General features: G+C 45.8%; 1 protein-coding gene across 2 annotated transcripts in view; it reads left to right on the plus strand.

Moving 5' to 3' along the window:
- LOC122563308 (DENN domain-containing protein 2C-like) overlaps positions 1–14020 on the plus strand; it is a 120497-nt gene that overhangs the window by 85314 nt on the left and 21163 nt on the right. For both annotated transcript variants that reach the window (XM_043717023.1, XM_043717024.1), the window contains exons 10-13: positions 2090–2199; positions 3764–3833; positions 5162–5239; positions 7932–8072. In XM_043717023.1, coding sequence (XP_043572958.1) covers positions 2090–2199; positions 3764–3833; positions 5162–5239; positions 7932–8072 — 399 coding nt within the window. The remainder of the gene's footprint in view (positions 1–2089; positions 2200–3763; positions 3834–5161; positions 5240–7931; positions 8073–14020) is intronic.

The following is a 14020-nucleotide window of genomic DNA, read 5'->3' on the forward strand; positions in this document are numbered from 1 at the left end:
TTATTACATAGAATTTACATCTCAGACTTCTTGCTACTCAATAATCTCATCTTTCTCACTCGACATATCTTTCTGTTTACTTCTTACTCTTGAACTTCTCCAGTTCTCTCTTTAATGGATCTCTGCTAATTCCCTCAAATATTCTATGTCACAGAAATATTCTATGTCAATTGGAAACTGCTCCTTCAGTGCTTGGTGAGCTATTTTCCTGTACATTGGAGTTTTTCTATCACTGTGGAACCATGAGATATAATATGCTTATTCAAAAAGGGACAGAGACAGAAAGTAGGTAATTACACATCGTTGCTTTAACATGTGTTGTTGGAAACTGTTTCAATTTATTGGTAAGGAAATAATAACAAGATATTTGGAAAGTCAAGACAGAAACCATCAGAGTCAGCATGGCTTTATGAAGGATAAATTCTGTTTGATTAATTTGCTCTTGTTCTTTTAAGATGTTGCATGCAATATAGATATTGGGTTTTCTGTAGATATACTATATCTGGACTTTCAGAAAGCATTTGTTCAGGTGCCACGCAAAAGGTTAATAGACAAAGTAAGATCACATTGGGTTTAGGGGTAATTTATTAGCTTGGAGAAAGGATTGGTTAACCAACAGAGAGCAGAGAGTTGGGATAAATGGGTTTTTTGAAGATGTAACTAGTGGGGTGCCACAGGGTTCGGTCCTCAGGACCCAGCTGTTTACAATCTATATTAATGACTTGGATTTGGGGATAGAAAGTACAGTCACCAGATTTGTAGATGACATTAAATGAGGTGAGAAAGTAAGTTGCTGTGAAGAAATAAGAAGTTTACAAATCGATATAGTAAGCTATTTGAATGCACCAAAATTTGGCAGTTGGAATTTAATATGGATAAATGTGAGGTTATCCATTTTGGTCAGAGGAATAGAAAGGTAATTTATTGTCCAAATGGAGAGAAACTTCAGAATGCTTCAGTGCAGAGGTATCTGGGTGTCCTCTTGCATGAGTCAGAGATTTAGAATGTCGGTAAGGCAGATAATAAGGAAGGCAAGTGGAATTTTGACATTCATTGCTAAAAGAGTAGAGTATAAAAGTAGGTATAGGGCTGCAGCTACAAGGTATTAATGTGACCACACCTGGAGTATTGTGTACAGTGTCGGTCCCCCCCACTTGAGGGATATGGTTTCACTGGAGGCAGTTCCGAGGAGGTTCACTGGATTGATTCCAGAGCTGAGGGTTTTGTCTTCTGAAGCGGGATTGAGCAGTTTAAGTCTGTATTCTCTAGAGTTTGGAAGGATGAAAGGTGATCTCATCGTATATAATTGCTGAAGGGGACGGACAAAGTAGGTGTAGAGAGCATTGTTCCCCTTGTCGGGCAATCTAGAATGAGAGGTCATAGTTCCAGCATAAGGGGTAGCGGATTTAAAACCGAGATGAGGAGGAATCACTTCTCTCAAAGGTCCATAAATCTATGGAATTCACTCCCCCATGTACGGTGGATGATGGGACACTGCGTAAATGTGAGGAGGAGATAGACAAGTTTTTAATTGGTAACAGGTTGAAGGGTGATGGGGAGTGGGCAGGAAAGTGGAAGTGAAGCCGAGATGAGATCAACCAAAATTGTATCAAATGGCGGAGCAGGCCTGAGGGGCTGAATGGCCTTCTCTTTATGTTCTTATATGTTACAACCCAGGTTTTCTCTCACAATGTCTCTCTTGTAGTTTAACCTAATATATTCAATTTGTTAGCATGTTATGTTACTGCATATTGGAGTTATATCAAGAGTATACTGAGCAACCCACGTTCGTTTCAGTCATTGTTAATCCCATAGTGCATCACCATGTTGAGTCCACACCTTACGTTCACAGGACTTACCAGTCTGTCTAAGGTCACTTGCCTTGTTACAGTGAACACATTATAACCAATCTCTCAATCCAATAGATGCTGTAGGAGCAGAGATGTACTGCTGAGGCTATATAAGGCTCTGGTCAGACCTCAACTGGAATATTTTTAGCAATTTTAGAAACCTCTCCTGAACTTGTGCCTGATGACTGTAATTGTGCATGGTTCCTTCATGTGAGGCCTGTTTCTATGTTCTCTAACAGCTGGAGAAGTCGACAAGGCAAGCCCGTGATGCTGAAGAAAGGCTAAAAGCTATTCCTCAGTTCTGCTTTCCTGATGCCAGCGAATGGGTTGCAGTCTCTCAGTTGACCAGGTATGGGCTCTTAGAACGTGCATTGGTGATGAACCCTCAGCTATCTGTCCTGTTAAAGCACATGGACTAATGTCCTAGTGTATTATAACCATAGGTGAGAGCAGCCTTCTCACTTTTCCGATGGGCAAGTAAAGGGCTGTGACCTGCTGTTTGAACTTGTGTGACAGCAGTAATACACATCAGTGGATCAGGAGCAGTTCTAAGGGAAATGAAGATGTACAGTTAGGTAGCACCTTTCGTGGCCATGGCAAATGAAGTATTTTTTTTTTTTTTGGACATGCATCAGCCAATTTTCACACAGGCAGAACCCACCAACAGCAATGTGATAAATCCCAAATAGTTTCTGTTGGGTTGAGGAATGAATATTGGCCGAAGCACAAGGAGACTTTGCTAGCTCCTTGTCAAAATGGAGCCCCCAGGTTCCTTTGTACTTACCCGAGAGGCAGGGAACGACCTTTGTTAAAGATTTCTCCCGGCAATTGGCACCTCTCGACAATGCAGCATTCTGTCAGTACTGCAGTGGGAGGATCTGATTGGGCTAGATGCTGGTTTCTGGAATGAGGTGAGATTGTTAATGGTGTTCTAACAATGGATTGTCTGTCAGAAACTTTTCTGTTTGGGCCTTACCTTAAACTTCGAGTTGCCTGAAAACCACATTTAACATTGAATTCCTGGTGATGTATTAAGGGGAAGGGTGGGGGTGAGGGGGAGCGGAAATCATGTGTTTCAGTTCAGACTGTCACTAAGTGAGGCCCTTCCTAAAAAACAAAATCTGCCCGGCCAGAAGGTGTAATGGGTTCACACACAGCTACAGGTACCGGTTACTAGTCTGTGCCCAAATGTACTGACTGTATTCAGAAGATGCTAGTTCACATGTCGATCAGAGCTCCTGGGGGTCTCTGGGCAAGCCAGTACAGGCAAAAACTGGACTGCTTGAGAGGCAATTAAACAATATGAGGGATTCTTTTCATTCATCCATGGCACATGGGCATCACTAGCAAGACCAGCCTTTGTTTTCCGTCCCTCGTTGCCATGGAGAAGATGGTGGAGATAAGCCAGCTTCTAGACCCACTGCAGTCCATCTGGTATAGGTGCCCCCATGATGCCAGTAGGAGTAGGGTTCTAGGATTTTGACCCAGTGACAGTGAAGGCACGGCGATACATTTCCAAGTCAGGATGGTGAGTGACACGGAGGGGAACGTGCGGGTGGTACCTGCTTCTGTTCTCCTCCTTGGTGGTAGAGGAGGCGGGTTTGGAAGGAGCTTTGTCGCGAGTGGGGAATTGAGAGCTTGCTTGGAGGTGGTGGGGGAGGTGGGCAAATGGTGTTTTGGCATCAGTGTGTAAGCATCAGAAGTCTGTGCAGTTTAATGTTAAACCCCAGGGAGTCGTAGTGGCCAAGAGGCAATGCCTTGGAGTGTTTGAGTCAGCTAATTGTTATTGCTGTGAAGAAACACATTGTTTAATTGCTGGCCATCACATTGATGGTGAGTCATTAAGTGTGATTCTCTGTTTGTTCTGGGGTGTCCTGTAATGTATTCCGTGCCTATTATCATTGCACCAACAGTGAAACCTTCTCCTTTGTTTTGACTGGTGAGGATGGGAGCAGAAGGTTCGGGTACTGTCGGAAACTCTTGGTGAGTTTTGCAATTACTGAACTCAATAAATGCGAGCGTCATAGGGACTCGGAGTCTGTCTATCTTGATTAAGTCTGTAATCACAGCTAAAAACTCAGAGAGCTGTGTGCAGCCTTCCTCAGAGGTCACTGCATCCAGGCCAACTCCTATAAATAGTCCTGACCATGCAACAGGGGAATGAAGAGCAAATTACCAAGAGGCAGCCTCCTCGAGATTAGTGTCTGCCAATTAAAATCATATTGGACCTATTGATGCCGTCTTTTGTTGAAAGGGTTTAAAGATGCAGGTTTCCCATCTTTGCAGTCCTTCGGCCTGGGAAGGAGAATAGTTCATTGCAGAGTATTCCACCTGGATGTAGAAGAATCTGATAACCCCGTTAGGATAAAACAAGTTGATGCGAGGCTGTTGGTAGAGTCTTCTGACTGGTCAACACATTGAGTGACAGGAGAAAAAGGAGTGCTTTGTCTGGACACAGGAGTGACTGCACACAGTGCATTTGAAATAGTAAGCCGTGCAGCCCTTCAATCCATTCCACGAGATAATGGTTGGCCTTTTGCTTCAAGACCATTTTCCCATACCCCTATCTCGTGATTGTTTTAATCTGTGAAAGGTGTTTTACGGGAAGGGTAGGGGAGTGACACTGAGAATGAAAACCAATGGCCTGGGCTCTGTCGGTAAATGGAAAGATGGTACTGCCCAGACCTCCAGATTGCCCACTGCTGCTGATGAGGATGTGCAGGGGGCAGGGTGGGCTGCCCCCTTTTAAATCTGGAAGATGCTCCCCCTATAGGATGGCTGGGTACTGCAACTAATGGCAAGGGGCAGAAATGAGTGAGGACAGGACTGAGCTACTCGCTGAATAGGGGGATGGATGATGGCACAAACCATTCACCATGGAAGGTGGATTGTATCACTGTGTGGCTTGGTGAGTAGGTGGGTGACTTGAGTGAGTAGAATGGGGCCAGATTAATGGTGGGGGAGCCACCATTTGCATTGGGGGATGTGGCAAGGTTGATGCCAGAAGGGTGAGCTGAACCATTGATGGGAGACAGGTGGGAGGAGATTGGACTCAGCCACTTGTTGAGTGGGGGTTGGTCCCAGAGGGATGGGCTGTGCTATTTGTTGGCTGGGTTGGGGAGTGAGGATGAAGGTGGAGGTTGGACTGAGCCACTCATTGGTGGGGGGAGCTAGGGGTAAAGTGAAACATTTGCTATGTGGGATGGGAGGGCTATACTGAGCCACTTGCTGTGTGTATTTGTGTGTGTGTGTGTGTGTGTGTGTCTGACCACGTTTGGCTGCCTCCTTTAACTTTCCAGTTCTTATTTCAGCCGAATGGGAAAGGGAAAAGGTTGCCAGAGGTTTACTGTATCATCAGTCGGCTCGGTTGCTTCAATCTCTTCTCGAAGGTAAGAATAGATCTGTTGTTCATTCTTCTCCACATCCCCAACCGCCATCACAACATCACTGCCAACCTCAGCTATTGGGGCTTCTTCTGGACATTGTCCAATTGGAGAACTTACTGAGTGGAGGACTGTACCAATGAGGGCACCTGGTACCAACTCATCCCTGCCACCGTAGAAATCCTTTTGACTTGCAGCTTCAACACAGATAGCTCATGGTTAAGAAACACTCTCTCTGTAAAAGTGTTTTACCTTGATCTTCTCTTCAATCCCTTTAGTCCCTTTCGCTTCTACTTGATGAGGAACCACGCTGTTATGTTTTTTTTCATGAACTCTTAAAATTGAATCTTAAACAACACAGACCCCAGACAATTTGCTGAAGCAGACCATGTAACCATTTACCCTCCATGTCGGAGAGCAGTTGGAATCCCCTGACTCTTCATTACCCCCAGATCTCTTTCATTCCACTGCCTGCGACCCAATAACCTGACCTCCAACCTTCACAATGTTTCTGCGTGAACTGCTGACCCCGGACAGAGAGCGCACACGTATCCAAAAACGTCTGCAATCTTGCCTTCATTACCATTTGTGATGAAGCCCTCACCTGCTGAGGATTATTTTCATTAGAAAGTTGGAGGTTGAGGGGGGACCTGATTGAGGTTTACAAAATCATGAGAGGTATAAACAAGATGGATAGCAAGAAGCTTTTTCCCAGAATGCGGGACTCTATTACTAGGGGTCACGAGTTCAAGGTGAGAGGAGAAAGGTTTAAGGAAGATATGCATGGAATGCTCTTTACACAGAGGGTGGTGGGTGCCTGAATGCGTTTCCAGTGGAGATGGTAGAGGCGGGCACGATAGCATCATTTAAGGTGTATCTAGACAGGTACTTGAATGGGCAGGGCGCAGAGCAATACAGATCCTTAGAAAATAGGCAACAGGTTTAGGAGGAGGATCTGGATTGGTGCAGGCTTGGAGGGCCGAAGGGCCTGTTCCTGTGCTGTAATCTTCTTTGGGTTTTTTTGCTACCAATGGCGGCTGACTCTCACTTTTCTGTTAGTATTAGCATCGCAACAACAACTTGTATTTACATAGTACCTTTTAATGTGTTAGAAATGTCACAGTGAATGTATTGGCCTCCCTTTTCTCACTGTTCTGCCCCCACTCCCACCCTCACCCCAGCAGTCTGTGTTGAATTGAGTTCAGCAAGTTTTGGTGACTGCTTCAAGCAGCAAGGACCTTGACCTCAACACCTGGAATCACCAGGGCCCTCTGTCTGAGAAGGGCGTATACCTGCATCTGTATCAGGCTGGGCAGGGGTTGATGGAACTGAGTGGGTAGTGGCTCAGTGGTTAGCACTACTGCCTCACAGTACCAGGGACTTTGGTTTGATTCCATCCTTGGGTGACTGTGTGGAGTTTGTACATTCTCTCCGTCCCTGTGTGGGTTTCCTCCTGGTGCTCCGGTTTCCTCCCACAGTCCAACGATGTGCAAGTTAGGTGGATTGACCCCATGTTAAATTGCCCCATAGTGTCCATGGAGGTCCAGGCTTGGTGGATTGGCCCCATGTTAAATTGCCCCATAGTGTCCATGGAGGTTCAGGCTTGGTGGATTGGCCATGGGAAATGCTGAGTTACAGGAATAGGATGGGGGATTGTGGCTTTGTGTGGGATGCTGTTTGGAAGGTTAGTGCAGATTCAATAGGCCAAATGGCCCCTATCTGCTCTGTGGTAGACTAAAACAAGGGCAAGGTTGTAAGTCTCTCCATCTCCACTTCCTGATCAGAACCCTATTGCCTAGAGGGAAAACTATGAGTTTCCATTGAGATCCCAACTGTTCAATCTTGATGCTAAATCCTCCCAGTTAAAGTCCACAAAGCACTCCTGATCAAACAAAACTCGGATGTGCTAAAGTAGGAAACAGACAGGAAGCTGCCGGGAGATGGAGCATTCCCTCAGCCTGTTGTTTCTGGCCTGCAGCCTGGAGTATTTTGAGGAGATTCTGAATGTTTTCCTTGGCAGCTCTTCCTCGTCTTTGTGAAGAGGGAGAAGGCTGATCACCCACAATGTCACATCATTGAACTTATCACACACATGCTTTAACTGGAAAATACCTTGGGCTATTGGCTCCAAAGTTGGGCCTTCATTTGGGAGCAGCCAGGAATATTATTGGAGCAGGAACATGCAATCGAATCCTGAGTATATTGGAAACAGCACTCAAAGCTATGCAGATTATAATCCACGATTGGTGAATCTTCACCCAACTGAGTCAGAAACCGAACACACTCTCAATGTTCTCTGCAGTTGCTATCTAGACTCTGATCTCAGTACATATTGTGAATTGATTTAATGCAAAGTATTCCAATAATCCAAATTGCTCTGCATTCTCTCCCCTGCACTAATATCATCTGTTTTCCCAGACAACTTTATTCGGTTCATTCATTATCACCCAAAGAACATGACTGGGTTATAGCCGCTGTGATTTGCCCTGTGTGAATTCGATATTGCAGTATTGGGGAATGTTCAGTTGTTCTAGATGAGCAGTGAACTTCCCCATTACAAGGCAGTACTCCCCACAGGGGTGTAACCCTGGATCATAGGCCCTGCCTCCACTCCCCCAGTTAGAAACAGACTGCACAAGTCTTCACCCACATAGATATCCCCACCTCTGACGAACATCTCTCTGTGTGCATGCTCCAGATTCTGGACGAAGTGGAGAAACGAAGGGAGATCTCCCCAGCCCTTGTCTACCCATTCATGCGCAGCGTGATGGAGGCTCCGTTTCCAGCGCCAGGCCGAGTTATCACCGTCAAGAACTTCCTGCCAGGGTCAGGGAACGAGGTAACAATCGAAATGTTCACTCTGAGCCTTGTGGGTCTGGGTGAAAGTTACACATTGGAATGGGTGGGCTGGTGGTGTTGGGGAGGGGAGACTGCGACAAGATTGGCTCGGAAGAGTTTGCTTCATTTGTATCTCACTTGAGTGGGATGTTGGTGTGGCAGGGCCGACGTTTTGTTCACTGAGTTGAGTGGATCTTGATCAGATGGGCCAATGGTCTGAGAAGGGGCAGATGGAGTTTAGTTTAGATAAATGCGAGGTGCTGCATTTTGGGAAAGCAAATCTTAGCAGGACTTATACATTTAATGGTAAGGTCCTAGGGAGCGTTGCTGAACAAAGAGACCTCAGAGTGCAGGTTCATAGCTCCTTGAATGTGGAGTCACAGGTAGATGGGATAGTGAAGAAGACATTTGGTATGCTTTCCTTTATTGGTCAGAGTATTGAGTACAGGAGTTGGGAGGTCATGTTGCGGCTGTACAGGACATTGGTTAGGCCACTGTTGGAATATTGCATGCAATTCTGGTCTCCTTCCTATTGGAAAGGTGTTGTGAAACCTGAAAGGGTTCAGAAAAGATTTACAAGGATGTTGTCAGGGTTGGAGGATTTGAGCTATAGGGAGAGGCTGAACACACTGGGGCTGTTTTCCCTGGAGTGCCAGAGGCTGAGGGGTGACCTTATAGAGGTTTATAAAATCACGAGGGACATGGATAGGATAAATAGACAAAGTCTTTTCCCTGGGGTGGGGGAGTCCAGAACTAGAGGGCATAGGTTCAGAGACTTATGGGACAACTTTTTCACACAGAGGAATGAGCTGCCAGAGGAAGTGGTGGCAGCTGGTACAATTGCAACATTTAAGAGGCATTTGGATGGGTATATGAATAGGAAGGGTTTGGAGGGATATGGGCCGAGTGGTGGCAGGTGGGACTAGATTGGGTTGGGATATCTGGTCGGCATGGACGGGTTGGACCGAAGGGTCTGTTTCAATGCTGTACATCTCTATGATTCTATGACTCTACTGCATAAAGACATGTCAGGAATTGATTGATTTTTGAGTACTGGGGGGATGATAGGTCAGTAGAGAGGATGGAGAGGAAAAATGGGAAGGAAGATGGACAGGTAGGACAGGTCAAGAGGGCAGTGCCGAGTTTGGGGTTGGATCTGGGAGGAGGTAGGCGGAGGGGAGATTTGGAAACTACTGCAGTCGATGCTGATGCCACATGGTTGAGGAGTCCCAAGGCGGAAGATGAGGCGTTCTTCCTCCAGGCATCAGGTGACTTGGATTTGGTGATGGAGGAGGCCCAAGACCTGCATGTCCTTGGCGGAGTGGGAGGGGGAGTTGAAGTGGTTGGCCACAGGGCGGTGGGATTGTTTGGTGCATGTGTCCAGGGATGTTCCCTGAAACACTCCACGAGTGGGCATCCTGTCTCTCTAGTGTAGAGGAGACATCAAGAGCAACGGACACAGTAGATGAAGTGTGTAAGAAAATCTCTGTCTGATGTGGAAGGATTCTTTAGGGCCTTGGATGGAGGTGAGGGGGGAGATATAGGCACAGGTTTTATACCTCTTGTGGTGGCAAAGGAAGGTGCTGAGTATGGAGGTTTGGTTGGTGGGAGGCGTGGACCTAAAAAGGGAGTTGCGGAGGGAATGGTCTCTGCAGAACGCAGGTAGGGGTGGGGCGGGAAATATATCCTTGGTGGTGGGGTCTGACTGTAGGTGGCGGAAATGGCAGAGGATAATACGCTGTGTCCAGAGATTCAAAGGTTGGAAGATGAGCAGGGGGGTTCTATCTTGTTGTGGTTGTAGGGGTAGGGTTCGAGGGTGGAGCTGAAGAAAGTGGAGGAGATGTGCTGGAGGGCATTGTTGACCACGCAGGAGGGGAAATTGCAGACCTTGAAATAGAAAGACATCTGGGATGTCCTAGAGTTGAATTGCACCTCTTGGTTGCAGATGTGTGAAGGTGGAGGAATTGGGAGTAAGGGATCGCATTTTTACAGGAGAGAGGGATGGGAGGAGGTGTAGTCAAGATAGCTGTGTTGAGTCAGTGTGTTTGAAATAGATCTCTGTGTTGGGTTGGACACTGGTATTGGAAATGGAGACAGAGAGGTCCAGGAAGGGGAGGGAAGTGTTGGAGATGGTCCATGTGAACTTGACGTCAGGTGGAAGGTGTTGGTGAAGTTGATGAACTGTTCAACCTCCTCTTGGGAGCATGAGGCAACAGTGATACAGTCGTCAATGTAGCAGAGGAAAAGGTGGGGTATGGTGTAACTACGGAAGATGGACCATTCCATGTATCCTATGAAGAGGCAAGCATAGCTGGGACCCATACAGGTGCCCATGGCTACCCCCCTGGTCTGTAGGAAGTGGAAGGATTCGAAGGAGAAGTTGTTGAGGGTGAGGACAAGTTCCATTAATTGAATAAGTGGGTCAGTGGAGGGGACTGGTTAGATTGGTGGGGGAGGAAGAAACAGAGGGCTTGTAGGCCTTGACCATGGTGGATAGACGTGCATAAGGACTGGATGACCATGGTGAAGATGAGATGTTAGGGACTGGGGAATCTAAAGTCATGGAGGAGGTGGATGGTGTGGGTGGTGTCCTGAATGTATGCAAGGATGTTCCTGGACTAAGGGGGACAGGACAGAGTCAATTTAGGAGGAGATGAGTTCAGTGGGGTATGGGCTAGCATAGACGATGGGTCGATTGGGGCAGTCAGGTTTGTGGATTTTGGTTAAGAGGTAGAATTGGGCAGTGCAGCGTTGGGGAATGACTGAGGTTGGAGGCTGTGGATGGGAGATCTCCTGAGGTGATGAGGTCATGAATGCTCTGGGAGATGATGGGTTGGTGATGGAAGGTGAGGTCTTGGTCGAGGGGAATGGTAGGAAGAAGTGTCAGCGCTTTGGCATCTAGCTTTGGTCTAACTACCACTGCGCACCCTACCCTTGTCCATTGGTTTAATAGTGAGGTTGGGGTTGGAGTGGAGGTCGATGCGTTGCATGGGTGAGAGGGGTGGACAGGTTGAAGTGGTCACTGTCACAACAGTAGTTGGATATAAAGAGGTTGAAGAAGGGTGTCCAAGAGGATGGAGTTGGAGGCAGGAGAAGGGGTCTTCGGAAGGTGGGTGAGAGTTGTGATTAAAAAAGTAAGTACGGAGGCGGTGGAAGAAACGTTCAATGTCACAACTGCATGTGGAATTCATTGACACAAGGACACCCAGATCCCGCTGCATTCTAAAGTTTCCCTCCTTTTGGAAAATAAGTTGTGTTTCTATTCCTCGGACCAAAATAGATGATCTCACACTTAGCCACACTAAACCTCATCTGCCAAATCTTGGTCCCTTCACCTAACCTATCCATATTCAATTTAGTGTTATTTTTTATTCCTTCACTGCAAAGTACTTTCCCACCTATTTTAGAGACGTCTATAAATTTGGCCACAGTACATTCTATCTGCTCCAAAAAAGACTCCTTTAGCTTGACTTTGTGCTTTCTGTTGATTAACCAATTCTCTATCCAGGCTAACAAATTACCTGTGCCCCATTGCGATCTTATCTCGTGCATTAGCCTTTTGTGTGGAACTTTATCATATGCTTTCTGGAAGATGAAGAGCTTTAACAACATTCATGTCTCTATTTTTCAGAAAAAGCTAGAATGTTCCTTTATCTAAATAGAGCTGCAGCTAAAATTTAGGATCTGTCTATAAACTCCCTTTTGTAAGAGTTTAATGATGTACAACGATGGCATCTTTCAAAGAGTTAGAGAGGCAGATGGAATATTGCCTTTTATTGCAAGGAGGAAGGAGAATAGTTATGGCCTTCTCTATTTGCGGACTGCACTTGGAGAGCTGTGTAGAGTATTGGTCTCCTTACTTCAAGAAGGGTATACTTGCATAAGACAGAGAGAATCAATTAGGTTGGTTCCAGGCATGAGGAGGTTCCAGGCCTTATGAGGAAACGGGTGATCTTATTTAAACCTAAGATTCTAATGCTGAGATGACATTTCTCCTCTTGGGAGAAATTTGGAGCGAGTGGGGACAGTTTCAAAGCAGCAAGAATCCTATTTAAGATGAAGATGAGAAATTCCTTCTCTCTTTGAACCATTCCTTTTTGGAAATTGACAAAGAGCAACAAAGGTTAGGCCATTCAGGGCTGTGCTCAACAGATTTTTGTTGATAAAGAAGTTAAGAACTATGGCAGGAAGGATCAGTCATGTATGCCATGGTGGCTCAGTGGTTAGCACTGCTGCCTCACAGCACTAGGGACTCTGGTTCGATTCCAGTCTCGGGTGACTGTCTGTGGGAGTTTGCACATTCTCCCAGTGTCTGTGTGGGTTTTCTCCGGGTGCTCCGGTTTCCTCCCACAGTCCATAGATGTGCTGGTCAGGTGAATTGGTCATGCTAAATTGCCCATAGTGTTCGGGGATGTGTAGGTTAGGTGCATTAGTCAGAGGTACATGTAGAGTAATAGGGAGGGGAATGGGTCTGGCTGGGTTACTCTTCACAGCGTCAGCGTGGACTTGTTGGTCCGAATGGCCTGTTTCCACACTGTAGGGATTCTGTGATTTTATTGATGGACTGAATGACCTACTCATGCTCACATTTCTCACCATCTGAAGTTAGCAGGGTGGTGTGAGTTAGTAGGTGCATTTTTGAATCCATTAGAGTCAAGGTTGATGGGCATTTTAATACAAAAATAATAGGTCAGGAATGTAAGCTTGCTTACGAGAAAGCCTTTTTCATTAGTCTGTTCAGTTCCTTTTCCGGAAAAGTCAACCAAGTGACAGCTTGAAAATTTACCAATTCCTCCTGTCAATGAGTACTTCTAATCTTAACCTGGCAGCAGGAGACTATCAATCTGTAGAGGCCACCTAGGATCAGTCTTTGCTGTTTAATTGGAGTTTATCAGAAGGATTGCTAATGAATTGTCAGTCTCCCAGAGACCTGTTGCTGCTGATATGGCATCCACCAGCGTCTTCTGGAAGTCATCGCCATGGAAACTAGACATAATGAGCATGCACTGTTTACTGGAGAGATGTAAGCCTGAGGAATTCTCTCAGTTTATTTTGTCTGTGATAAAATTGCCCAAGCTCATTGAGGAAGTTTATTTTCACATCTGTAGAGACTTTATAAAGAAACACAAACAGCTTCCCACAACCTTGGTTTAGTATCTGCTTTAATGACCTATGGCTTGACCAGAACCACAGTGAGATACTCCTGTAGCCAGCTCATCTACTTGCACATAACCACACACGTTAACTCTTGTAGTTACTGGTTACCATTGTTAGTTACTGTGGTTGGCTAACATCACTGGTAACTTATTTTTTGAATCTTTTTTAATTATCATTAATGTTGCCCTTGATTATACTTGGGAGGTCATTTCAGAAGGCGCTTAAGAGTCAACCACATTACAATGGGCCTGGAGTCACATATAGGCCTTACCAGGATGAGATGAACAATCCACAATATTTTCATGGTCATCATTAGATTTTTAAAATTTGAATTAAAATTCCACCGTCTGCCATGATGGGATTCGAACACAAGTTCCCAGAACAAAAAACTAGTAATCCAGAGGCGCAAGTAATGACAATACCCTAGGCCATTGTCTTCCCCCGACAGTACAACTATGGGCAGTTACTCCAATGCAGTACTGTACTAAGGGAGTGCTGCATGGTTGGAGGTGCTAGCTTTCAGATGAGGTGTTAAATTGAGGACCTGCCTGCTCCTCAAGTAGAGATGAAAGATTCCATGAAACTATTTCAAAAATGGCAGAGGTGTTCTCCCCACTCTCCATTTTGTGATTGATTCAAAACATTTGTAATAACAATACAGCTTGTAGAGTAGTGAGTCTTGATTCGTCTCATCATTTGCCACCCCCAGTCGTTTCCATCCCTCCTGTCTCCCATCATTCCCCCCCTTCTCCCAATCATTCTGCCCTTCCTGCAGTCATTCCTCCCTTCCCC

This window comes from Chiloscyllium plagiosum, chromosome 26 (assembly GCF_004010195.1).
Source record: "Chiloscyllium plagiosum isolate BGI_BamShark_2017 chromosome 26, ASM401019v2, whole genome shotgun sequence".
Lineage (NCBI taxonomy): Eukaryota > Metazoa > Chordata > Chondrichthyes > Orectolobiformes > Hemiscylliidae > Chiloscyllium > Chiloscyllium plagiosum.